This window comes from Alexandromys fortis, unplaced genomic scaffold (assembly GCF_014885135.2).
Source record: "Alexandromys fortis isolate MF-2015 unplaced genomic scaffold, M_Fortis_MF-2015_v1.1 scaffold_5, whole genome shotgun sequence".
In the NCBI taxonomy this organism is placed as follows: domain Eukaryota; kingdom Metazoa; phylum Chordata; class Mammalia; order Rodentia; family Cricetidae; genus Alexandromys; species Alexandromys fortis.
Window position 1 is genome coordinate 23,396,085 of NW_026067924.1, and position 27,303 is coordinate 23,423,387.

At 36.7% G+C, this 27,303-nt stretch overlaps 1 protein-coding gene across 7 annotated transcripts in view; it reads right to left on the reverse strand.

The window, feature by feature from the left end:
• Positions 1 to 27,303, reverse strand: part of Lyst (lysosomal trafficking regulator) — a 162,745-nt gene that overhangs the window by 35,730 nt on the left and 99,712 nt on the right. For 6 of the 7 annotated variants that reach the window (XM_050142448.1, XM_050142446.1, XM_050142449.1 and 3 more), the window contains 15 exons: positions 27,021 to 27,187; positions 26,154 to 26,306; positions 23,304 to 23,459; positions 22,414 to 22,605; positions 18,524 to 18,702; positions 16,734 to 16,940; positions 14,114 to 14,290; positions 13,098 to 13,174; positions 12,590 to 12,778; positions 9,535 to 9,680; positions 9,359 to 9,455; positions 8,347 to 8,408; positions 6,281 to 6,336; positions 5,466 to 5,618; positions 2,025 to 2,269 (listed from right to left, as the gene is read on the reverse strand). In XM_050142448.1, the coding sequence (XP_049998405.1) occupies positions 2,025 to 2,269; positions 5,466 to 5,618; positions 6,281 to 6,336; positions 8,347 to 8,408; positions 9,359 to 9,455; positions 9,535 to 9,680; positions 12,590 to 12,778; positions 13,098 to 13,174; positions 14,114 to 14,290; positions 16,734 to 16,940; positions 18,524 to 18,702; positions 22,414 to 22,605; positions 23,304 to 23,459; positions 26,154 to 26,306; positions 27,021 to 27,187 (2,256 nt within the window). The remainder of the gene's footprint in view (positions 1 to 2,024; positions 2,270 to 5,465; positions 5,619 to 6,280; positions 6,337 to 8,346; positions 8,409 to 9,358; positions 9,456 to 9,534; positions 9,681 to 12,589; positions 12,779 to 13,097; positions 13,175 to 14,113; positions 14,291 to 16,733; positions 16,941 to 18,523; positions 18,703 to 22,413; positions 22,606 to 23,303; positions 23,460 to 26,153; positions 26,307 to 27,020; positions 27,188 to 27,303) is intronic. The other variant, XM_050142450.1, reaches the window with a different exon arrangement.

Below are 27,303 nucleotides of genomic sequence, written 5' to 3' on the forward strand. Positions count from 1 at the left end.
CTGTCTCAGTGGGTGGGTGCACCCCCCCCCCCCGTGGTCCTGACATCCTTGCTCGTGTTCTCCCTCCATCTGCTCCTCACTGGGATCTTGGGAGCTCAGTCCAGTGCTCTATACCATAGTGCTTTCTTAAGAAAAGGCCAACTCAGGCCTATTTTGGAGGCATTATAATTAAAATATTTATGAATATCCCAAGTGGAATACTTGAAGTGAATTTTTCTTTAAATAAGAGATTTTTTTTAAAAACTAAATAAAATATTTGAACTTGGGCTATCTAGTTTCTTTAAAATAACAGTTCAAGAAAGGCAGAAAAATTCTAAATACTCTTCTTTTAATTCTCAAACTTCAAATTAAGGAATTACTTCCAAAGTACCAATGACCTTGTCTGATGCCTCCACACCATGTGTGTCTGTATGCATGTGTACACGAGTGTGTATTTCAATTTTTTTAAAGTATAGAATGAACATTCTTAATCTAGAGATCTGAAATCCTAAATGATCTTAAACTCAAAGCTTCTTACGTACCATGCATCAAAACCAGCCAGACTTCAGAGCATCTTAGATTTGATATGTTCAACTGGTAGTCTGCAAATATTCTAAAACTCAGGAACTTAAAAATACTTAGGATCCTAAACATTTTGGATAAGGGACGTGTGGACTATACAATGATTAAATAATGTAATTTTTTTCATTTCAAGGGGTTTCATCTACTTGTTCTTGTCATTATTCTTTTGGATCCTCAGAGAGTGCTATCTTTGATAATGAGAGTCTATTAAGTTTGTTTCTGTGTTGTTTCCTTGTTCTCCAATACAGGATATCCTAAACTCAGCTTCCACGTTTTCTTCTCTTAAATTTAGAAGAAATGAAAGGATTAGTGTGCTGGCTAGTCTTGACACAAGCTAGAGTTATATGAAAGGGGTGAACTTCAACTGAGAAAATGCCACCATAAGATCCAGCTGTAGGGCACTTTCTTAATTAGTGACTGTTGGGAGAGGGCCAGCCCACTGCGGATGGCTTCATTCCTTGGCAGGTTGTCCTGGGTTCTATGAGAAAGCAGGATGAGCAATCTATGATGAGCAAGCGAGTAAGCAACACCCTCCGTGGCCTCTGCATCAGCTCCCACTCCAAGGTTCCTGCCCTACTTGAGATCCTATCCTGGCTTCCTTAGATGACTATCAGCAATATGGAAGTGTACGCTGAAAGACCCTTTCCTCTCCAACTTGCTTTTTGGTCATGGCATTTCATCACAGCAATAGCAAACCATAACCAAGAGAGATAGGAAACCATCCTTATGCAATTTCTACTGAAATAATTGACCCAAGCAATAAAGCCACGGGTGAACTATTATATAAAAGTTCTGTGTGAACCTGTACCTACAAATCATCACAAGCACCCCCAGTGAGGGGCATTACAGCCCTCCTGGTGACAGGTAACGACATCAAGCTTACACAGCCATCTATGATGGATTCCTCCCAAAATAAAGGGTAAGTTGAATACAAGTAAGCCTTTTGAGCTAATCCCTGCTCTCTGGCAAAAAGAGACTACTGGAACAAATGCTATTATGCTGCAAAAACTGAAAAAAAAATCAACACTTAAAGGTCTTTCTAGATTTAGTTTTCACATATCGGCAATCAAACGCAACAACTATACTTGATTTAAAATAACCTATTATAAAAGGCATTGTCGAGATAAACAGGAGACAATGAATATGGATGGTATGTTATATTATCAGGATTGTTAATTTTCTTAGATAGGATAATAGCACTGTAATAATGTAAGGAAATACCCTATCGTTACAAAAGATGTATACAGTAGAATTCAGAGTTTACACAACTAGATTTTCTGAAATAAGATGATGCAAGTTTGGTAAAATCTTCATAATTCACAATTGCTGAATTGGGAAAGATGAATTATAAAGTCTTCATTAATCATTAAATTTTTGTGCATAATTGAAAATTTTCAAAGTAAAAACTTTAACGGCATAAATTCAGCATGTAGGTGGACCCAAAATGTGATGCTTTTACTTACCTATAGATAGATGGATCATTGAGGTCAAGCGTTTCACTAACATAGTCAGAAAGGATAAAGGGGAACACAGGGTATTGCATGAGATCATTGAAGGATCGGCCAGCATGCTTGTTTAAATGAGTCAAATATTCAAAATTGGTAATCTGTCCAGTATACCACAGGTTTGTCAGAGCAGTGATGTTGCCATACTCCAGAAGATTGGGGAGGTTATTTGTGAGAATGTTCTGGTATACATCATCACGAACCTAAAAGGGAAGGAGAAAAAAAGATATTTTAAAGTTTATTGATATGTCCCTAGAGAACCTGAAATCCTCCCAGGAATATATCTGCAGTAACTCTAATGCAGTTTCCTTCCAGAGGCAGACTATCAGTCATTAGCCTTACCGCTGGAGACATCTGCTAGTAAAATTATCTGGCAGAAATTTCTGTTATCTGCTCATAATTCCCAAGGAAAAGTTATGCACAGAAGTCACTCAGACATAGATACTAAAAACAAAATAGTCAAGAAAGGTGCAGCATGATGGTGTAGACTAAGTGGTATTCTGCACTGACAGACTGATTGCATCAGAACAAATCTGGTCTGTGTGTTCCTGCTAAACCTTTAAAGCCATTATTATATCAGTAATATGGAGGTCATAATGTTTACCTTACAAGAATTAAGTACAATGTCCTATGTAAGCAGGATATAAACTCACTACCTACTGAAAACAAATAGGATCAATCTCTCAACTCTTGTGATTCTTGGACTGAACCTAGGGCCTTGTTCATTCTATGTAAACATTCTACCACTGAGCTACATCCCAGTTCCATAGAAACTTTTTTCAGAGATTAATAAAAGTTCTGTCATATAAAAGGGGTTTTCTGAGTCTTCCAAAATAAACAAATGAAACTCAATGGGTTTGGAAAACCCACCTCAAAGTCTATATGTTCTGGAGTAGAAAGAAGAGCTCCTGATGTGACAATGAGAGGTAAGACTGAATGGAAATGACAAGAAAGAGAAAATGTAGAGAAAGACAGAAACACAGTGCTAACAACTGAAACTGTCACCTAAAATCAAAGGTTGCCAAACGCTGACACCAAAATAGATGGATAGGAATTTGTGACAGAGTGTGCACTAACTCTGGAAGGAAAAAAGCGTTCATTCTCCCAGCACATAATGACACCAACATGTCAACAGTGTCCTGTACAGGCAATGGGATACAGAACAAAGGCAAGTCTAGATATTCTGCAGGGAGAGCACAGTGCTGGGGACTAAACAGCCTTGTGGAGTGAGACAACAAAGTAAAGATGGCAGGGATGCTGGGTAATAGAGGGGCTGCTTGTAGTTGTTTGAATGGGAATGGCCCCCATAAGCTCATATGTTTAGAAATTTGGTCATCAGGGAGTAGAGCTGTTTGAAAGGATTACAAGGATTAGGAGGTGTGGATTTTTTGTAGTAGGCATGTCACTAGAGGTGGACTCTGAAGTTTTAAAAGTCTATGCTAGGCCCAGTCTGTCTCTCTGTCTGTCTCTGTGTGTGCATGTGTGTGTAGCAGGATATAGCTCTCGGTTACTGTTTTAGCACCATGCATGCTGCCACACTCCCTGCCAAGATAATGGACTAGACCTCTGAAACTGTAAGCAAGCGCTAAATGCTTTCTTTTATAAGAGTTGCCATGTCATGTGTCTATTCACAGCAATAGAACAGTGACTAAGACACTGCTATTCTATATAGTCAGGGTCAAGAGGGAGGGGACGTTGTTTGGCACAGTAAGGGACTCTGCGGAAGAGGTACTTCATCAAAGGGCCTGAAAAAAGTGACAGACTGAGTCATTGGGAATTCTATGGAAGCATTCCAGGCAGCAGTTAAGTACAAAGACTCTGCAGCATCAGTGTCTGATACATTCAAGGAGAAGAAAACCACTATGGGTAGAGAATGAGTAAGGGAGAAAATAGCAGATGAAGTCAGAAGATAATAAGGTTCTTGATTACAAGGGGCTTTCTCGGGCTCTTGTAATGGCTTTGACTTTCAGTGAGTCGCCTGAGAAGTAACTACAGAGTTCTGACTAGAGAAATGAAACAGACTGAGGGGTGGGGTGTGGATGTAGCTGGGTCAGTTAGGAGGCTGCTGTGAAAGTTTTTAGTGAGAGATGACGGTGGCTCAGCAAAACTGTAGTAGTTTAATCAGGTCATGGGTATGCTGGGATAGAGTAGACATGCAGGGTGGGAGGAAACTACTAGGATACTCTCAAGGTTTTTGGTTTGGGCAACAAAGAGACAGAGGTTCCATTTATGGAAAGAGGGAAAACTGGAAGGTTATTTTCAGGGAGAATCTTTACATTTAGTTTGAGATACCGACTGGCAACTCCAAGTGAAAATAGCAAGACAGAGTTAAATAAGTGGGTAAGATGTGCAGGGTAGAGGCCTTGGCACTGACAGCGAACTTGAAAGTTATAACATAATTTGCTTTGAAAGCCATGAGATAGATGAGGTCAGAAGAATGAGCGTGAACTACTCAAGAAGGATCTGCAAACATGCTGAGTGGGGAAGCTGATGAGGGGTAAAAATGGAAACCCAGGAGTCTAGAAAGGAAGGTGTCATGAGAGAAAAGGAAAGGATAGCCAGTGTGTCAAATGCTTCTGGTGGGACAAGGTGAGGAACACAGAGTTAGCAGCAGAGGGTAGAACTAAGCTACCAGAGGCCAGGTGGTGGTGGCTCACACCTTTAATCCTAGTACTTGGGAGTCCCATGGCTTTAATCACAGCACTAGGGAGGTGGAGACAGGAAGGGATATGGCTGGGCAGAGAGAATTTAAGTTGGGAGAGACAAGAGCTCAGTGCAGTCTTATGTTTGGTGGAGACAGATGCAGTCCGAGGACTGCCCCTGCAGTCTGAGGATGCAGTTTGAGAAGGAGGCAATCTGAGGACAGGTTCGTCCCTTTAGTCTGAGCATGGGTAGAGGTAAAAGGTCTCTCTAGAGGCTGGCCGCACTTCTCTGATCCTTCAGCTTTCACCCCGATATCTGACTCCAGGTTTTATTTATTAAGACCAGTTAGAATCTATGCTAGAAGAACCTAAGGGACCAAAGGTAATAGAAGGGAATGCAGGGACAAGCTGGTGATGGCCAGCACATGTAACTCTTTCCTAGGCTTTCTACAAAAGTAGGCCTGTGAAGCCAGTGACGGCATGTGAAGGAAGGACCACAGCCTGAGCAAGTACTAGCTACTCCTTTCAGTCACTTTAAAAACTTCAAATTTAAAATTTCAGAGGTCAGAGAGAATCTTTATAAAACTAAGAACTTCCTTAATTAACCTTATTAACCTTATCTTAATCTTATTAAGATATAAGGTATACATTATATAATTTTAGAGTAATTTAAGAAAATTAATCTTCATTTAATTAAGTAGCATCATTGGTTACATAATCACTTCAACAGTTACCAATCTAATAATGGTGGACTTACCTTGGTATTGTCAAATGCCAACAGGAGTGTTCTGCCGTTTGTTAAAAAGATTTCTACAGCATTATCTCTCAGTTGCCACCAACGTCTGTGAACTTCTTTAATTTCCTCATATGTCCAGGAGAAAGATGCTGGCTCTAACTCACCCTGAAGGTTCTAAGACAAAGGAAGCAGACAAAAGTATTTCCATTACATGAAACTAGATATTTTGGCTTTAAATATCCAAACAAAACACACCATCTTTCTTCCATAACAAAAAGATAAGACTATCTGGAAAACCTCCCATTATATAATACTGCATATGTTAGACAAAATTTAGGAATAAAAAACAAAGACTATTTCTAGATCTGTTTAAGGTTATAGAATACTGAGAAGCTTTATCTGTAATATTTTTATGACTAATACTAGTATATCCAGAGGAATCTTTTATCATTACTTATCCATATAGACATCCATATGCTTAGTTATTCAATTATACAAAAATTTTCTTTCCTTTTGATGGCAAAGGTACTCAACTGTGAACTGGGAGTGGCAAGGAGCATGTATTTGCTGCTGCTCAGGACACTGATGGGGAAGAATGACACCAAATAATAGAAATGTGCTTCAATTTGAACCCTAACTCTAATCACTGAGACCTAGGCCAAAAGGAAGAGGAGACAACAGTCTTCCCTCTAAAAGGACCTTTTAGAAAGTGGTTGCATTCCACATCCATCTACACAGAGTAATAATGGGTGAGCTAGCTCTTTTCACTATACTGGATTTACAGTTTTTAAATTTTTCCTAGGTTTAAGTAAACATAAACTCAAGCCTCCACTCACCGAACTTTCAACTGTATCAGAAGCATTGTCTTCCACAAAGTACATTCCACATTTACCTGCAGGAAGTAAGTGGACAGAAGGGTTTGAAAGTATGTGTGCACTGTTCTATTTGGTGAAGGGTGGGGACCCCTGAAGTCCTCTGGCTTGAGTTTGAAAACAAGCAGCTAGAAACAGTTCCATACATACTTTAAAATAGTACTCATAAGATCTCAGTTGATTAATCTTCCTGTGCCTTAGGTTTCTTACTAAAAAGGGGGAGTGTGAGAGCTGAATTTCTAAAATTACTTTAAAAATAAAATTAGGATATATATAAATACAAAGCATGCTATTGGCTAGTTCTACTATTACCTTATTACAGTACAAGCATACTGATTGGCTTTACTCTGTTAAAATAGTGAAAATTTTAACTACATCAACAGATTTCAACTTGAAAAATCTAAATTGTATATAGTAAAAGGAAAGACTGAATATAAAAATGTTCACCCAGAAAGTTAACTTAATAAAAAAATTTTGAACATGTACTTTCAGAAAATGCCATTTCTTCATATTCATTAGAGTAGTCCCCTGCCTTTATTTGTGGTTTTGTATTTATTTACAACCAGATGCTGTTTACCCTCCTTTCTGTCCTCCCCACAACCCACTCCTCCCCTCTGTCCCCCCAACCATTTTTTCCTCCATTTCTACTCAGAAAAGGGTAGGCCTCCCATTTATATCAACCAAATATGACCTATCAAATTGCAGTAAGACTAGGCACCTCTCCTCACGCTAAGGCTGGGCAAGGCAACCAAGTATGAGAAATAGGATTGCTAAAGCTGGCAAAAAAGCCAGAGATAGCTCCTGTTCCCACTGTTAGGAGTCCCACAAGAAGACTAAGCTGTCCAAGTGTAACATATGCAGAGGACCTAGGTCAGTCTCATGAAGGCTCCCTGTTTGCTGGTTTACTCTCTGTGAATCCCTATGAGACTAGGTTAGTAGATTCTAGGGCTTTCTTATAATGTCCTTGACCCCTCTGGCTCCAACAATCCTTTCTCCTCCTCTTCTGCAGGATTCCCTGAGCTCCACCTAATGTTTGGCTGTGGGTCTTTATATCTGTTTCCATCAGTTGCTAGATGAAGCCTCTCTGATGACAAATGGACTTGACTCTGGTTTTGTTTTTTAAGGATTGGGTTACTTATTGTCAACCATGATCTGAAAAAATTCTATTGAAAATATAAAAAAGTAAATATTTTTTAAATATTTAATCATGCTACTCTAAGTACATGATGAAATCTAGTCCTGAGCTGCTCCATCCTATCTGAAACATGAACCATGTCTTCGGGAAGTGTATCCAGGTCTACCAGTCAGCCACTGGCTGGTCATTAGGTTGGCTGCTACAATGTTGAATACATTAATTACCAAATAACTTTTATTTGACTTTAACAATGCTCCCCGCAAGGCAAGAGTAGTGATGCTGGCTATTCACATATGCCGAGAAAAGACATGAAATTGTACTTTTAAGTAAAAAGGTGACAGTACAATAAAATATTTTGAGAGGGCTCATATTCATAGAGCTTTTATGTGGTGTTGTTAGTTTGTTAGTTATTTTTGTTAACCTGTTTCTGTGGCTAATTTATAATTCATCTTTATTTATCATGGTATGTGCACATGGGAAAACAGTACGATCTGTGCTTTAGAGCATCCACTTGGGCCCCATGGGTAAGTGGGGCTGTCTTTATAATGTCAAGGCAAAGCCACCTACGTGATGTTAAAAAAATTTTACCTCTGTATGAAAAATACTTCAAATTATGGGGCTGGAGAGATGGCTCAGAGGTTAAGAGCATTGCCTGCTCTTCCAAAGGTCCTGAGTTCAATTTCTAGCAACCACATGGTGGCTCACAACCATCTGTAATGAGGTCTGGTGCCCTCTTCTGGCCTTCAGGCATACACATAGATAGAATATTGTATACATAATAAATAAATAAATAAATAAATAAATAGATAGATAAATATATAAAAAATACTTCAAATTATTTAAGAATAAACTAAGGGAGGGTGAATATGAGTAAAATTCTTTTAAAGCAACTTACCTAGCAACAATTCCCCGGCTGTCTCTCTGGATGGTGCAACACTGATACATCTTCGGTTCACTCTGTCAAAACATGTTTAAAATTGCTATGATTCGATTTTTCCCAATTTTAGACTTCAAGTTTTTTAACCTAGTAAAATATTAATGCAAAGCAGACTAGAGTTTCAGTAGCATAAGCTGTCATGTCAAAACCCAAATGATGATCCTGTGCTAATTATGTAACACTCATCAGGCAGAAGTGATGGAAATCTTTAGGAAAGTCTAGGGATTATTGCAGCTGCCTGTAGAATATATGGATTTAGCTACCTAAGATATGCCAATGTTCCATAATTTCAGAAGCAACTAGACACTGTGTTAGGTCATTGATATTTCAATGTGGGATAAAAACCTAGTTTTTTTGCTGTTGTTTTTAGGAAAATCAGGGACATTGGGACTAGAAAATTTCTGTTCTGAAGGCACTGTCATTTAAAGTCTCTAACTATAAAATGAGTATAATAATAATAATAATAATGGGTACCACAAGAATATGGCAACACTGCTAAAACTAATGCATACTGACACATTTAACATTCAATAATACTATGAAAGCCTGGATATAATCATTCCCTTTACTTCTGAAGTGAAGAAAGTGAAGCAGAGAGGCTAAGTAACATGCCCAAGATTAGGCAGGTAGGCAGGGAAGGAACTAGAATTTGACACTTTAGGACACTACATTCCACTCCTGTGGTGGCACCAGCAGCAGCTCTATCTTCCTTACAGACTAGAAAGCCAGCTACAATTTAATACATATGCTAGGAAGGGTCAGAGCACAATGACTGATGTCCATTAATCCCCAATGTAGGAAATGGCATTTGGAGTTTGCCCTTCAGCCTTGTCCTGCCTCAAGCCTCTTTTGTTTAAGACTTTCCTAACATCACAGCATTATCTGAAACCAAAACTACACAAAACCTATAACGAGCTAATTTTGTTTATCAATTATCAAAAAGTGAAGGAAGGCATGTACTCAGATCTACCTTATGGATTCACTTGCAGCTTTGTCTTTGACAGTAGAGGAGAAGGAAGAATGAGTTTTGTCTTCAAATAGGTAAGAGAGTGGTGGCTTGACCACACCTGTTGAGAAAAAAGTACACATTTATCTAGTAACCAGTTACCTGAAATATCTACAGGTCACAGCCAAAGTTACTATTACCTTCTGACTTTTGTCTGTCCCTAAGGAGATACTTATTTGGAATAGTTAAATAACATCTCTGCAAACGTCTCCTCTCTCGGTTTGGCCCTTCTGTTGGATCCAACTGCCATGAAGTTGGATAGTAGATTGGATCATACCAGACTGCCCTGCAAGTTGAAATAAAACATCTTAGTGGTCATCCAAGGACTTACTTATAGCCTTAAACTCACTATAGAGACTGATTAAATAAACACAATGCACCTGTTTAATTACAAAACAGCAATTTGTACATTAGGGGAAACATATACATAAGATAAAGACTAACATAGAAAGTGAGAACCGCCCCTGAGTTCAGTTCCCAAGTTCCCTTCTGGAGTGAGTGCTGCTTCTAGTTTCCTGTATCTACTACATTTTATTTTCTGCTCCAAAATGTAAAGAAAGTTTCTTTGGTTATAATTACATCATTTCTCTCTTCTCTTTCCTCCTTCCAACCCCTCCCACATGCCCTCCCTTGCTCTTTTAAATTCATGGTCTCTTTTTGTTATTATATATCCCCCTCTCTCCTAAACATATAAATATAACCTTCTCAGTCTCCATCATGTTACCTGTGTGTCCATTTTCAGAGATGACCACTTGGTATTTGGAAACTATTTCTCCCACTCTCAGTATTCCTTATTTGTCTGTAGTTCTTTGTATAGCACTGAGGCCTCATGAGACTGCCCCCTTCCATGTTAAATATATTACCAATTTAAAAAGATGTGTCCCTTCTACCACAGAACTTTTTCAGTATTTTACAACACACTATACCTAACATGGTTACTAGCTAATGGAAAATTTTCTCCAAATTAACTTTTTCAGAGTTCCCATTTTTTTCTACTGATAAAAGTTAGATCCTTTTTGTAGTATATGTCACATTTTTAAAATTTAAGATATTAGATGAAAGAAAAAAGTAAAACTGTAGTAAGTACATTTTTTTAGAAACCAGATTTCAAGAAACATCCTTAATTCTATTACTTAGAACATTACTTTCTGTCATAATGTTTCTGTCATAATGCTGCTGTTACTATTCCTTTGCTGTTCCCAATTAATTTGCTGCCTTCTGCATTTTGTATCCTTTCCTTAGGGTAGACTCACTAAAATATTTCCAGAGCAAGAAATATTTGCAGGGCTCGAATATGCACCATTCCAGGCTACATCACAACCAAAACTCTGAATAACAACAGCTAACATGTCTGGCTAATGTCCTGTTGTCAATATCGGCACAAGAAAAAAAATCTAAATAAAAAATTAAAGTATAGTAAATAATGGTTTTAAAAATCAAATTCACAGTTGTAATTGATAACTACAGGTAGGAAGATTAAGTCCAAAGCCCCTCTCTGCTACACAGGAAGTGCAAGGCCAACCTAGGTGACATAGGACTCTGTCTCAAAGGACCATAAAGCAAACAAAAAAGGCAAATTGCCCTCTGTCAATAATAAGTATTTTCAATTTGCTTAAAAAGTCTAATGTGGGGCTGGAGATATGGCTTAGTGGTTAAGAGCACTGATTGCTCTTCCAGAGGACCTGGGTTCAACTCCCAGCACCCACATGGCAGCTCACAACTGTCTGAAAATGCAGTTCCACGAGATCTGACACCTTCACACCAATGCACATAAAATAAAGTTAAATAAATCATTAAAACAATTTAAAAAAAAGTCTAATGTACAGCAAGAGAGTACTCATGCTTTCTGCTCTTTCAAACTTCAGGGATAATGGAATTATACTTTATATCTATGCATGAAAATATTAATTCTTTAACAGATTTTCTGAAAACAAATTTCCTCACTTTTTGTCATTAAATAAAATAAACACTCATTAAAATTCAAATTCAAACCACTGAGTTCTTTCCAATTTTTTGTTGCACTTAGCTGAGAATGTTATCAATTCTGTAGAAATATATACACCAATTTCCTAATTTCATCTACTTAAAAAAATTTTGGGGGTGAGGATTGACCTCAGGGTTTAGCACATGCTAGGCAAGTGCTATTTTAGAAACTTTCTAAGTGTAATTATTTCTGTTTGCAATTCTCATTATTATATAATCAGTAATGTATTTTAGTACTCAAAGTCAGGCTAATAAGCTATTTTTTTTTCTTTTCTTTTTTTGAGACAGAATCTCACTTTGTAGTTCTGGCTGTCCTGGAACTCACTAAGTAGTTCAAGCTGGCTTTGAACTCACAGAGATCTTTCTGCCTCTGCCAACAAAGTACTAGAATTAAAGGCATGCACCATCACATCTGACTGTAGCTAGCTATCTTAATTAAATATAAAGAATGACACATTAATTTTATTTAATCATTAATAATTCACTTTTTTCTTTTTTTGTTTTTTTGAGACAGGGTTTCTCTGTAGTTTTGGAGCCTGGTCACTCTGTAGACCAGGCTAGCCTCGAACTCACAGAGATCCACCTGCCTCTGCCTCCCGAATGCTGGGATTAAAGGTGTGTACTACCACTACTCAGTTAACAATTCATCTTTTAAGAAAGATTTATTTATACATGTATGAACATTTTTCTGCATGTATGGATGTAGACCATATGTGTGCCTAGTGCCTGAGGAGGCCACAAGAGAGCATTGGATCTCCTGGAACTGGAGCTACAGGTGGCTTGTGAGCTGCCAGGACAGTGCTGGGGAACTGAAACCTGTCCTCTGCAAGAGCATGAGCACTCTGAATTACCAAGACATCTTTCTAGCCTCCTAATAACGCATCTTTAAAATCATATTGATAAAGTCTAAGATAGGAAAGATCTAATTCTTAACTATATCTAACTACACTCTTAACTACACTCTTGACAATTTCTCTATCCTTCTGCAAAAAAAAATTTAAATTGAAGTCAATTTTACTATCTGAAAGAGCTACTGCCTTTAGGTTTTGCTTCATGAATTAAAAGAAGTTCATGTGACTATTTTTAAAGATTGCAAAAATGATAATTAGATAAAAAATGTTTCCTTAACTAGTTTAACACATCTGAATTCTATAGTGAAAACAGTATTTAACATCATTTAAAAGCTGAACCAGATGTGCTCCCAGTACACACCTGTCGTGCGTCAGCTGCTGGATGAGCTCCTGCCAGTGTCTGCTGGCACTCAGGTCGACTTTGTACATCCCTCTGATGTGCTGAATCACCTTTTTTCTTTCAATTCCTTGGGAGAGAGATATGGCCTGGGTGATATCTGCAGCTATTTTAGATATGTCCTTGGATTTTAAATCGAGCCGCTGAAAGAGACTAAACAAGATTGTTCCAAAGTTAAGTATCTGTGGAACATTAAATAATACTGTAGTATTACATCTGAGGGCTGGGGGTACAGCTCAGTGGTATAGCATTTGACTAGCAAGTATGAGAACTTGAAGTCTCATCTCCAGCATATATATAAAATATATACATACACATGCACACAGATACAAACACACACAGAAGTAAATACATATGCATACATACAAAAAAAGTGGCCTCAAAAGTTTCCAAAATCAAACCAAAAGAAAAAAGGCCTGCTGTGGAGAACTGGAGACTTCTGGAGGGCAGGACTTTGTAGACTGTAGCTCACCTCTGTTGATTATTGTTAACTGTTTTCTGCCACGTTCCTTTACTCACACTCTCTTCGTTTTCATATTTCTTCTGTTCCTAAAAGAATTCAACAATATTGTATAAAACTTATTCTCTTTTTTCTTTTTTTGAGACAGGATTTCATGAATCTCAGGTTGGCACTGAACTCACTATGTAACCAAGGATGACCATAAACTCCCGATGCTCCAGCCTCAGCCTCTCTAGCGCTGGGATTATAGTGTATACCACTACATCCAGGCCCTTTAGGAGAGCACTCTATATACTGATCTACATTCTGAGCCCCAAAACTTGTCATTTCTCATATAATATTGACACTGGGCTTAACAAAGTAATTTTGAAACCAAGTTAATAAAAGAAAACTTATTACTCTCAAGAGACTGTAATATAAGCCACTTAAACAACATTAAATTTCCCTCTTTATTTTTTGTATAGTTTGAGGCATTGACATTAGAACAGAAAAGTATGTTCCCCAGCCTGCTGAGTTCATTTGCTTGTTAAAAAACCCTTAAGTCCAGGTACGTTTCAACTTTCTTGCCCTTACAGAATCTGTGCTTCATCAGGATATAAAAACGACTCAGTGGTTAAGAGCACTTGCTGCTCTTGTCAAGGACTGGGGTTCATTTCCCAGTGCCAGCATGAGGACTCACAACCACCTGTGACTCTGATTCTTCTTCAGATCTCCAAAGTCACTGCACATAAGTGATACACAGACTCACATGCAGGCAAACATTCATACACATAAAATAAGTAAGTCTTAAAAAAACACCTTTCCTTCATTGAAGGCGATAGATAATGGATGACGAGAACCAAAGAATAGAAAGCTCCTCAAAATAGGTCTGTTTTTTAGTTTCCTGATCAAAAACTCTTGTGGTAAAAATGAAAGAATAATTGCAAGCTCACCATCAATGTTATCAACAGTGAAAAAAATTTTATGTCACCATGTGAATAGTGTATAGTAGGATTTCCTAAAAAACAAACTCTGACAGATAGACTCACCTCTTTGATCATTTTAATGAGCTCTGGTTTGGAAGGAGCACTGGGAGGGATGCACTTGTGGCCACATAATTTTAAAGCATTCATAAGCAGTTCTGCTGTGTCCATGTCTTCTTTATTTAACTCATCTTCATGATTATGTATCAACTCTGACAAATACAAAACCAACTTGGCTCCATGCTTTAAAAAAAAATTATAATGCTTTGGTTATAAAAATTTTTATTTTTTCCATTTAAATTATTTAATAATAAATTTAATTATATTTCTAAAATTAGTTGAGTCAACTTCAATATAGCTGTAAAAACATGATAAAAATTTAATTATATATTAGATATTCCTAATTTTATTTGTTTTAATAATAGAAACTGTTTTAAAAAAGAATCTAGAAAATGTCATAACTTCTACAAACTTTAATAAACTGTTAAATAAATTAGAAAAAGAAATGGCACTGCCAGTGTAAGAAAGACACTATTAAATATTAATCTATGTTTAATATCAAGCTTATGTGGTATTCACCAAATTATTCTCTGTGTATATTAGAAACTTTTCATAAATGGTTGAAATGAAGCAATCTAATTATCCAGCTTCTAGGGAGAATTTGTTAAGAAAAAATAGAAAATGAAGTGGGTATAAAGGAAAACACAAAAACACTCAACTAGAAAAGAAACTATCTGTTAACCTTAAAATAAAAGTATGTCTCCATCCCCTTTCCTTTGAGTTTCACTCAGAAAATGGTAAGATTTTAGGAACAAAAGACTGTCCCTAACTCATCAAAAGTGACTTCTCTCAAGGAAAAGAAGAGGCAAGAAACTCAAGGCAGTAAGATCCTGTGTCTCATGAGATCCACACGAATGTCAGGGGAGGGCTGGTGTAGGCCAGTCTATGAGCAGACAGACCTAAAGCCAAAATTGGAGTTCTTAAGGTGATGACAACTATCCTTTGAAGTGCAAACTTAAATCAAATTTTACTGGGTGGGCCTTCCACACAATATCTATCACATATAATTGTCACGTGTACATACGTGTTAAACAATAATTATGCCAACAAAATAAACACATGCTCTTTACATCTTCAATGATACAAACATTACTGAATTTGGCTTTATGGCATTTTAAACTGTGAATAGAATTAAATGTCAACAAATGGGTCTAGAAATGATTACATCTTAGTTGATATTTAAGCCAACATGCTGAATCACATCATGTTGCTAAGAGCCTAAGATGAACATATGCAACAGTGAAAGTAGCAAAGCTTATTTCAATGCAGCATTTTAAATTAGTCAGAAGACAGCTGCTATCTGACCAAAAGAGGAAAAGCAACAGATGCTACGAGAGTAAAAGCATTGAAAAGTTGGCAAATAAAGGAACGTGGTGCATGACTGGCGTATTTTCCATGTGTCTTAAAAGGAATGTTTGCTTTACATTAAAACTATCTCAGCTTAGTATTCAATGACATTCTAAACTATCTTTAAAAAGATATCTGGAAAAAAAGCCACCAGGAACAGTGGCTTAGACCACTCAGCATTTGTAGGCAGAGACAGAAGGTTTGCTATCTGGATATCTGGGCTACAAAACAAGAACATACAAAGAAAAACCTGATGTTTTCAAATACTATCTCATTTTACTATCCTTTGATCAATTGGTTTTGATGAGAAAAGGTGTTAGGACACATGTAAAAAGATCTTTTTTTTTTTTTTTTTTTTTTTGTTCTCAGCTCTCAAAAAGTTGGCATCACAGAAGGCAAAGACAGGAAGATCACTTTAGTGCCCAAGTTTAAGATAGGCCTGGACAAGAGTTTCCATCTTAAAAACCAAACCAAAACAAACAGACTTAAGAAACCCAATCTATTGTAAATCTTTATAAAACAACAAGAGTGTATAAAAGTAAAGTTTTCAGTGAAGGTTCTCAGAATGACGTGTTCTGAATGTACTAAAAGAAGGAAGGATTAAGTGAAATACAAGGTAGACAAAGGAGACTTGATGGAAGAGGTTGCAAGGGACAGTGAGGAGAACTATCTTGAAAGGAAGAGAATTCATTACAAAGGAGTTGAATGGGGAAAGCAGCTGTGAGCTTTCCAACCCGAGGAGAAAGCCAACAGAAGAAAGCTTGCATGCAGCTAACAAAAGGCATGAAGAGCAGTCCTTTAGAGGACAAGCTGTCTAGTAGAGAACAGGAGAGTGAAGAGCTCTCAACAACAAAAACAGACACAGCAAGCTGTGTTTATATATTTATACACATATATACACACATATATGGAACAATAATAATCCAAGGAAAAGGCTATTAAGTTAGAGTGTGGGAAGAGGGAAAGAGGAAGGGACTCGAGAGAGAAAAGAAAAGTGGGGAGAGTAATATAATTAGATAATGTATTTTTAAAGGCAAAAAACTTTACAATATGACAAGTAACCATATAAGACCTTTTAAGAACTCAGATACAGAATTTCTAATCTAAGTCCTGGAAATAACTGGGAAATGACCATAGAAAAGTCAAATCAAGCCTAATAAGCATGTAAGGGAAGACGTCAGATTATATCTGTTTGGTAAGAAAACTATACTCCTAACAACAGGGGCAGTTTAATTTCATTCTTGTTTTGAAAGGCTCTATCAACTGCTAAGATACTTACTTGTGGGGATGGGCTAAGGCAGTCTCGGAGTATATCTTGATGAGCTGGTTCATGAACTATTTCAAATATTTGCCTCCTTTCTTGGACAGTATGGGTTGGTGACAAAATATGTGCCAGCAGTCTTCCAAGCTGGACTCGGAAAGTTTCTTTACAAGACCCCAAGATTTTGGTCCACTGTTGCTTATAACCACTGGTTTTATTTGAACCCTAAGTCAAAATAGGAGTGAATTGGGATCAGACTTTAAAAAAAACTAAATATTATTAGTAGCAGATGTATTGTGTGAGGGACAGTGTGTGCCACAGCATGCATATGGGGGTCAAAGGACAACTTCGTGGGGTTGGGTTCTCTTTTTCTACCTTTATATGAGCTCTAGGGATCAATATCAGGTAGTCAACATTTGTGTAGTGTTTTTACCTGCTGAGCAAGCTGCACAGTTCAGGATCAGACTTCTTAAGCAATAATATACTAATTTGACACAACTCAAGGAAGACAATAGAGCATGATTCATTCTAGACTTAATATTCTAAATTAGACACTCTACACATATCTATATAAATGAGAGTTTAAGAGACAGATTTAAATAATATTCAGAACTTTATATATTTTTGCCACAAGTACAAAAAGAGATAAGCACAGAAAGAGAAGCTAATGTCATGAGTCATTTTTCAAAAATGACCAAGGGATTACATATTGTCAATTAAAATCAAATCGAAACAACAAGAGAACAATAGGAAGTAAGGTCACCTTGATTTTACAATATAAAAGACAAGGAACTCATAATAAAGTTGAGTCAGTACTACCACACTAAGTACAATAGTTACAAATTTAGAACTATATAGAAATTGATCAATTTTCCCTAATGTATACCCAACAAGGTTATTTTAACTGTAGCTCTACCAGTAGTCTAGTATTGACCAAGCCACCTGGGCTTAATATTGGAATTATTATATTTTAGAGTTTACCCAGAACTTCAAAAAGCCTTTCCAATTATTCCTACTCTTAAGACCTTATGTTTGAGTGATTGAATTCTAAGTGCCTCTACAGTTTATTTAATGATCAGAGATGGACACTAAAATCTAGTTCAGATTCAGAGATTGACAGTGATGACTCATGGCATTCTAGAATTAGACTGGCTTTTGGTACTATTGACACAGTGAACTGATCAATTTGTTCTCCACAGTCAAATATAAATGATCTAAAGAAAGTCAAATGAGATGTTAGTAAGTGAAGTCAGACACCCATCAATATTCTCTATATTATTTTGAAGGTACCAGATATGTTTCTTCTAAGACCCAAACATTATATTAATTAAAAAACTCAAGAATGTAGCTATAAATAAAGCCTTTAAAAACAGCATATTCATTTAGAGCCACAGTAATCATCAAAACCTTACTCTTCCCTGAAGCTACATGAGGTTCTTCATTTTGTAACAAGTAAGTCAGCAAAATATATTATTCTATTATTGAAAGTCTATGCCAGGGATAATGGCACACACCTGCAATCTCAATTAGCAGGAGTCTGAGACATGAGAAATGTTAAGTTCAAAGTCAACATAGGCTACATAGTGAATTCTTACTTCAAACAAACAAACAAAACAAAACAAAACAAATACCTCCAAAATAAAAAACAACAACAAAAAACAAAATGGAATAATTAATTCAAATTGTTTTGACTGCAGAAAAATGCTGAACAGCAAGAAGAAATATGATTTTGGAAACTCACAGTTTAGACATGTAGCCCTCTATTCAGTTTCTGTAAATGGACACTTCTAATTCACTAAGGTACTTACAATAGACACTTTGAATCCATCTACCAGATAGGTGAACATTTCTCTCTGAAATGGATTGCATATAGAAGGTTGCTCGTGACGCATATTTTCTTCAGAAATTTCAGTCTGGGAAACTGAGGTCTTGCTTTGGGCTGCATTTTCTGGAGTTCTCAAAATGTCAATAATATCTGAATTCAACTCTTTAAATTAAAAAAATTAAAAATTAGTTAACTCACTGATTATATACATATAGTAATGATGTTGGTAAAATTACCTTCTAAGGAAAAGAGGTAGGATAAATAACCTGAGGATATTTAATATAGCCATAGAAAATAATTTTATGTTTACCCAAAATTACATATAATACATATAATTGTGTATATTTTAATGAAGTTATGCCACTTGGGATCTCCAAAAGCCATATACAAAACCTAACCTAAAAAGTCTAATAAAAACCTTGGTACTGGGCATGAAAAACCTCCCCTTTCAAGTTGCTGGTTAGAAGAGGCCAAGAGACTCCCCAAACAATATGGGTAATTGCTGTTGTCCTTGGTTGCCTTCCAGAAGTCTGAAGATAAGTCCCTATTACTGAAGATACCATGCAGACACAGGATTTTGAAGACTCTAGCTGGATCTGACCTGAAAGCCTCCTTCCTAAGGACTAGCTGTCACTATACAGGAAAATGCTACTCCAGCTGCCAAGGAAGGAAAGCAATCCAGCTGTGACACCTATAAACCACAATGACCAGCACAGCAAGATATTCTTGAAGGTGTATCTAGGCAGTAATCAACAGCTATCAAACTGGATTTAAGGGCTGTTAGAGGAGAGAAATCACGCTGGATACTATAAATCTAGCCAACTGCCAGTAGCTAGTGATGCCATGGATTTTGGAAGAAAACCTGCAACTGCCATTTTCTTAGACCAGTGTAATTTCTAACCACATTCTAAATAGTTATCCTTACACTCACAGAAGAGTGTAGCTCTCACCCCTCATCAAAGAAGCTTCTTTTTGCAGCACATGAAGATCATTTCAGAAAGTCACAATTAACCAAAATGAACAGAACAACTGATCATGAGGTACCCAACCCCAATTGATACATCTACAACACAACCTTATACCTACAGCTTAGAGAACATTGTGGAACTTAGGGTAGAAAAATTGTAAGAGCCAGAAGACCAGGCAGTCTTCTGTAAGATAATATCTTCTAGATATTACAGGAAAGTTGCACTCAAGAAATTTCAACAATATGATTGCTTAAACAAGATCTGAACAATGACAACAACAGTTGACACATCAAAGTAGATGGGAGAAACTGCAGAGCACTACTCCTAGATGAAAAGTTACAGGCAATAAACAACTATTGAGAGGAGGAGATTTAGCCTTCCCCTGAGATGAGCACTTCAATGGTTATCCAAAACCAAGTAGTCAGTACTGAAAACATATACATAAAGCAATACTAAATGGATTCAGCAAGTTGCATAAAAAAGAAGGCATGAATTAGAAAGGGAGCAGAAAGGGAGAGACATGGGAAGAGCTAAAGGTAGGAAAGAAAGGGGGAAAATGATATATTTTAATTAAATTTATAAAAAATCCTCTAGTTAGGTACACTGGTGCATGCCTTTATTCTCAGCACTTGGGAGGCAGGTAGATATCTGTGAGTTTGAGGCCATCTTGGCCTGCATAGTGAGTTCCAGGACAGCCAGGGATTGTAGAGATTGTTTCACACAAACAAACAAAAATAAAAATTTTAAAATCTGTATTACTATCTTACCATAGTATAAATGTGGTAGATGTACTAATTAAAATAGATAAAATGTGATCAAACTGTGAATTCACTTAAAACAATATAAGTATTTAAAAGTATTTCAGTTATGAAATTGTAAAGGTCAAATTTGCTAATGAAGATGAAAAGTGCTAGAAATTACTAAAACCATTCGACACCTGTACAAATCAGCTGAAAGGCCACATGACACAGATTAGATGGATCTGGGATAGATAGCTACATGCACTAGCCTTTTAATGCTATAATGTGATAATCTTGGTTCAGTTTGGATTTAGTATGGAAGTCTGTTGTTCTAAATATAAATTTAAAAAGTTAAAGCAGAAACACAGTCACAAAATTCCCCTTGGGCTTGCCATATGTTTTTATGGGCAGACGATTACTTCTTTCTTCCTATCTTCCTTGGGTTACCAGAATAATTCTTTAAACAAATTTTTTAAGATTTTTAAGAAAATTTTATTTTTATCTTCATGAATGTTAGGTCTACATGTATATCTGTGCACCACATACATGCCTGATGCTCCCAGAGGTCAGAAGAAGGCATCAGATTCCCTGGAACTAAAGTTACAAATGGTTGTGAGCCACAATATGGGTGCTAAAACAGAACCTGGGTCCTCTGCAAGAGCAACAAGTGCTCTTAACTCTGAGCCATCTCTCCAGGCTCCTTGAATGGTTTTTAGAGTTCTATTCTGACTCACTGATAGTACTTTAATTTTTCGGTTTTACTGAAAGAAATTTTATTCTATATATAAAGTGTACAACTTGATGCTTTGGTATATATACCAAATGTTAACTTATCAAATGATAATGTTAGGGAATACTCATCAGTCCTGATAAAATTGTGTGTGTGTGGCCTCAAACTTGTGATCCTATAGCCTCAGTCTTCACAAGTATGCAGCACTGAACACAGCTATAATGCTTTTGTTGCTGGTGGTTATTTTTTGTAGCACTCGTAGTGGTTACTCCATGTATTAGCTTAACATTGTCTTCATGGAACAGCACATTAAACAACACTGGGATATCTCCACACATCTAGCAGAATGGTGACAGTTCTAGATCCTGGAGACGATTCAGGAAAACCTGGATTACCCGTGTATTGTGAGAGGGATGGCATATACACTACACAGCCACTTGGGAAAAGTTAAAACTGCCACAGAGCCCAGGAAATGTATATTGGGTGTTTATCCCAGAAAATGAGGCTTCTATTCACACAAAAACCTGAACATGAATGTTGCTAGAAAGTTTGCTTGCAGAAACTCCAATTGGAACCAGCTTAGATACCTTCAACAGATAAGGGCTTAAACAGATTCTGGCACATCTACATCGTAACACTGCTGTCTAGTAAAACAAACAAAATTCCAACCAGATTGCTGATACATTCAAAATAAGCAGAATGATTCGCTAGAGAATTTCACTATATAAAAATGCCAATGGACTTAATATCATATTTATAGAAAAAATTTTCCAAGACAGGGTCTTACTATGTAGCTCTGGCTATCCTAGAACTCACTATGTAGACCACACTGACCTCTAACTCACAGATTTGCCTGCCTCTGCCTTCCCAGCACTCTGGGGTTAAAGGTGTGCACCACTGCATCTTAGGTTCAAACAGTTCTCCCACCTCAGTGCTGGGATCACCACAGGCACAAATCACTGTGTCTGGCTGTCTCCTAAAAACATTGTAAAAATACAGAAATGCAGGGTAAATTGGAGGTAGATAGGGGCTGAGGAGGAAGAAAGTGCGTTTGACCATAAAAAGGCAACATGGCAATTCTTTCTGGGGATGGAAATGTCCTCCTTGACTATATCCATGCCTCCTTACTGAGAGTGCCACTGTATTTTAATTTTGCAAGATTCCATGGGGAAAATCTGTAGGATCTCTTTATTATTTCTAATAATAGCCCATGAATATGTTACTTTGTCAAAAGAAAAGCTGAAAAAATATTGTTTTGAAATCAATGGCTAACACAGACTAGTACTTAACACATTAAGAAGTAGGGTATTAGTCTCTGACATAAGGCTCCAGAAGAGAAAAAAATAACGTCTTAAAAAGAGCAAACCTAATCACCTCCATCTGACATATTTAAACCTGCAAATCTGCATTGAAAGGGAGAAAACTGAGTTCTGACCTTGGTAAATGATCCTGTTCACAGCCAAGATGATGAGTCTCTGCAGTCTCTGGGCAAGCTCTGCCTCCGAGGCCTGGCTGGGGTGCTCCTGGCTCATCCTCCTCTGCATCATAGTGTGTAGCTCATCACTGGCCACCGAGCGCATCTTCATCAGGAGAGACTCTGTCTGAGCCAGGGGGAATTTTCGAGGACCTTCAAGTACATAAATTATCCAATGCCACAGTAAATGATGGCCAATGAACTTATTTTTACTATACTTTTTTGATTACTTGTCATGAAAAGAAAAACTTATTACAAAATTAATTTATATTAAGGAAAAAGAGTAAGAGAAGTTAGCACTTTTCCTTCTCCAAAGAAGTGCAACAGTACTACTGATTTAAAGTCCAAAATAACAGCATTGAAGCCAGTGACACAGGAGGATGCTGATCATTTGTCCAAGTCTGAGTCTTCTGAAAAACTCAGAGTATCAGATGGGCTTGTGTGGCTTTGACACCTGATCGACTATTTGCACTGTTTCACTTCCTTGTATTCCAAAATGATCAACAGTTTTAAAGAATAAGACATTTAGGTTAAAAAAAAAAAGAAGAAGAAGAGAGAAGAAGAAAAGGAGGAGGAAGAGAAGGAGGAGATGATCATGACCATGATAATTTAGTAATAATGTTACTACGCCCTGGTAATCCCTGTTGAATCTTATAGTTTGGAAAATTATACATAATGACAAATAAGAAATCAGTCAGCAAGAGTGAAGAAATCACAAAGTAGATACAAGCCCAGTGATTTGTCAGTACAATGATTGGGGTGAACGCATCATTTGGGAATCATTTCCTGAGAAGAAACACCTCCCCAGACTGAACAAGGCAAAGTGCTGTTTGTTCCTGCGCTTACTGCACCTGCTCTGGGAAGCGCTGCACACATGGTGCATCCAGGAGAGAGCGGGGAGGATTCTTGATTTAATGGACTGAAGAAGGGCATCGGAAGCTGGCCATAGGAACCAAAATGACGTCTTGGTATATGAGGAGTAATAGAACCCTTCACTGGAATTGAACCTTTGTTTTAAATTATGAAAACAAATATCAATTTCCATCAACAACTTGTTTTTACAAATTACTTGCATCTGACTAAACTAGTACAGGTTTTAATGACTCACCCTATATGATATTTAAATTTTTAATAGTTTTTTTAGGTTGTCCGCTAGTAAGTATTTTTAATCAGTTAATAATTTTGGTGGGTAGAGTCACCTTTCAGGCAAAAAAAAAAGAAACAAAAAAGAAAATAATCCTTAGAGATATTAAAAATATTATTGTTGGACAATATTCCTAACCTTCAAGGTCAATTCATCCTCACATTATCCACAGATTCCTTATGTAGAATCCAATGGCAAACATACCCCGGGCAAGACAAGGCAGTAAGACACTGAGTAAGAGTCTCACACAGTCTTTATTTGTGAGTGTGGACGTGTACTTCAGCACTCATGCTTTAGAGCCACACGGCCGGGGGAAGCCTTTAACACTTCTTTCTCTAAGCCCCAGTTTCCTTGTTAGAAGATATATATAAAAAAAATAAAGCAGAGCTATGTCACAGGATTTATCACTATCTGACACTATCGTCATACATCTGTTTATATACTCATCCATCACTTCCTCCAGTTCTATGTACGTGGCTAATTCACATTAATTATTTGATGGTTGAATGAATGAAGAGCATTTTTATCAAGAACATTAATTAAATAATGGATATAAATGCAATATTTATCTCATCCCTCGAAAGAATAAAGCATATTTCATGTTGATATTATTTTTATTGGTTAAAATACAAAGGAAATTCATTTGTGTGCTAATTATACTAATCTATTATCTATCTATATGAATGATACTACATATATATACTGTATGAATGGATATATAAATCATCTCGAATAATACTCTACTACTTCCTCTATTTTTAAGTATTGAAGATAATATTCAAAGTTTTTTAGTTGAAAAACTATATATTATGATCTTGTTTATAATGGCAAAAGCTCAAAGTAAAAAAGCTAGGGAAGATCACAACACACAATACAGGAACTACCAAACATCCATTAAAGAACATTTGTGCTCTTTAATGTGAAAGGGTGTCTATACTGATCAGAAATAGAAGTTATTTTATAAACAGTTGGTAGAGAATGATACCATTTAGGCAAAAATATCGCCCCATCTCCCCCCCCCCCCACCTTCTCTCTCTCTCTCTCTGTGTGCACATGTGTGAAAAGACCGAATCTGGCCCCATTCACTGGGCTGACAGGAACTCAGGACTGCCCAACAGAATGATCTACATGTGAGGCTGGAGAAAGACCGATCTGAAACATAACAATGTCTTCCTCCTCTGTGAGTTTAAGAAAGTAAAACCTACATGTGATACTGCTAAAGAAACAAGATTCCATGCCATGGAATATAGGAAGTGACCACTACAGTTGGAAATGGAAAAGGACACAATTTTTACCTGGGACAGAAGACATATAAAATGGAGGAGTCGTTCAAGAAGAGAGACTCTGTCCAGACATTCAACAAGGAAGACTACATAGGGGCAGCAAGTTTAGTTACATGAATATTTTGTAAGTTTGATTTATCATAATTTAAACATATTACTACAAACATATTTAGAAGTATTTTCTATGGGTGGGCTTTTCATCACATGGCTTTAAATTTTTGCATAGCACTGAACCCAAAGATGAAAATTAGTACAAGAGGAGAAAGGTCTGAACTTAAAAGCCTTTAAAACTGTGAGAGTAACTCCAAGAAATATACCAAGCACTTTGTTCATATGTATCCAAGTGTGTGCATAAAACAGCTGCTGCAGATACTATGTTCTAAGCAGCAGCTAAACTACTATTACATTCTATCACATAATTATGTATATCCACTGTATATAGATAATAGACACATACGTATATGTTTATGTGTATATGAACATAGATCCAGGGTTATCTTTCTAGTTTGTTTCTATAAAAGAAGCAGCAGTTTTTGTGGGAAATGTACCAGCATTTATCATTTGATGATTCACACAAATTCACAGAAAGCTCTGACACCATGTGTATTCTATTCATTTGCAGATACTCCTATCTGCCTGGATTCTGCACTTTGCTTTCTTCTAGTCCATATTCCTCACAGAAGTCAAAGTTCTCTCTATACAACGAACATCTATCTGATTATATCTGATTATATCATGCATCTCCTAAAAACCTGATGACTTCCATTAGGATAAAACCTGGACAAGGTCTGTACAGTGTCTTCTGGTACAATGGTTTCTGCTGAAAGGAAAACTTTCTCAGATTTTATAATTAGATTTTTTTTTGCATGGGGGGGGGTAGGTTTCGAGACATAAACCATGTCTCTGTAGCTTTGGAGCCTGTCCCGGAACTAGCTCTTGTAGACCAGGCTGGTCTCAAACTCACAGAGATCTACCTGCCTCTGCCTCCCGAGTGCTGGGATTAAAGGTGTGTACCACCACCACCCAGCTATAATTTGATTTTTTTTAAACCAAGAAATACACTTTAATTCCTTGGAGATGAGACTCGGTATGTTAGATAGGGCTAGCCTCAAACACCCAGAGACATACCTGTCTCTGTTTCCCTATTGCTGGGATTAAAGGCATGTGCCTCCATGCCAAGCAAGAAAATTACTTTTAATGCAAATGACATCAGAATACAGGAGAGTATAGCTGCCTTCAATGTGTAATTATTAAAATGCCATTTTAATACTCACCAGCAATGCTTCTCCGTTTCTGAGGCACTGCATGGTGGTGAGCAGAAGGCAATTGGACTGTATCTATTGGATTTTCAGAGTCATGATTGGCTGTGCTCCTTATAAATTCCAAAGCAGCCTGGAGAACTCTAAGCTGCAGGGCCAAAGCCATATCTAAACCCAGAAGAGACGAGAATGTTTTCAAGCTATCATTGTTTGAATATTTTAACTAAATATATCATCTACTATATAAGGCATATAATATTCAATATCTAAACAAACCACAATATTCAATATCAAAACAAAAAGAACTTAGACATAAGTTAAAAATAATGTTAAAGAAAATTCCTCTAAAGGCACTATAAATTTTTTGTTATTTTATTTGAGACAAACAATGTCTCCTGTATCCCAGGCTGATTGTTAACTTGCTATGTAGCTGAAGATGAACTTGAACTCCTGATCCTCCTGTCTCCACACTTTGAATATGTATCATCATACTCAGCCTTACTATAGAAATTTGAATGAAAAAATAACAAACCATAAATGTATTTCATTTTAAATAACTTTCAAAATCAGTAATTTTGTATAAAGTAAAAGTTTCAATAATCCGCATGCTTTCAGGTTTCAGTCACTTTATTAGCTCCAATTAAAGAAAATTAAAGATCATTCCTCTTCCACATAAACCTTTGCATTCTACTCGGTTAAAAAAAATGTTATTAGTTTCTGCCAGTAATATATTGCCAGAAACTAATTATATCACGTCATCAATCACTCTATTTTCAACCATCCAAAGTCTGCTTCTTAATAACAATTAATACCAACACAAAATTAAGTTTAAACTTTCAGTAAAAGAATTATGAAAAAATTTTCTTAAAAATTAATTCTTACTTTTTGTCCTCTTGTTTTTGCTATTCTGAAGATATCCAAGAAGTACAATAAGGTCTTCAATAACTCTAAAATACTGTGAGCCCGAGGAACTGCAAGCGTGAATTGTAACTGCTATAAGAAGTTGCTGTATATCACAGGCAAGCAATTTGTATTCATTCAAAGGAATGCTAAAATGAGCCAAAAACAAAACAAACAATCAAAAAACCCAAGACATTTATAAGTAAAATAGCCAACAATTTAAGACAAAGAGCTGGTTATTCTATGCTATCAGTATGCATTCATT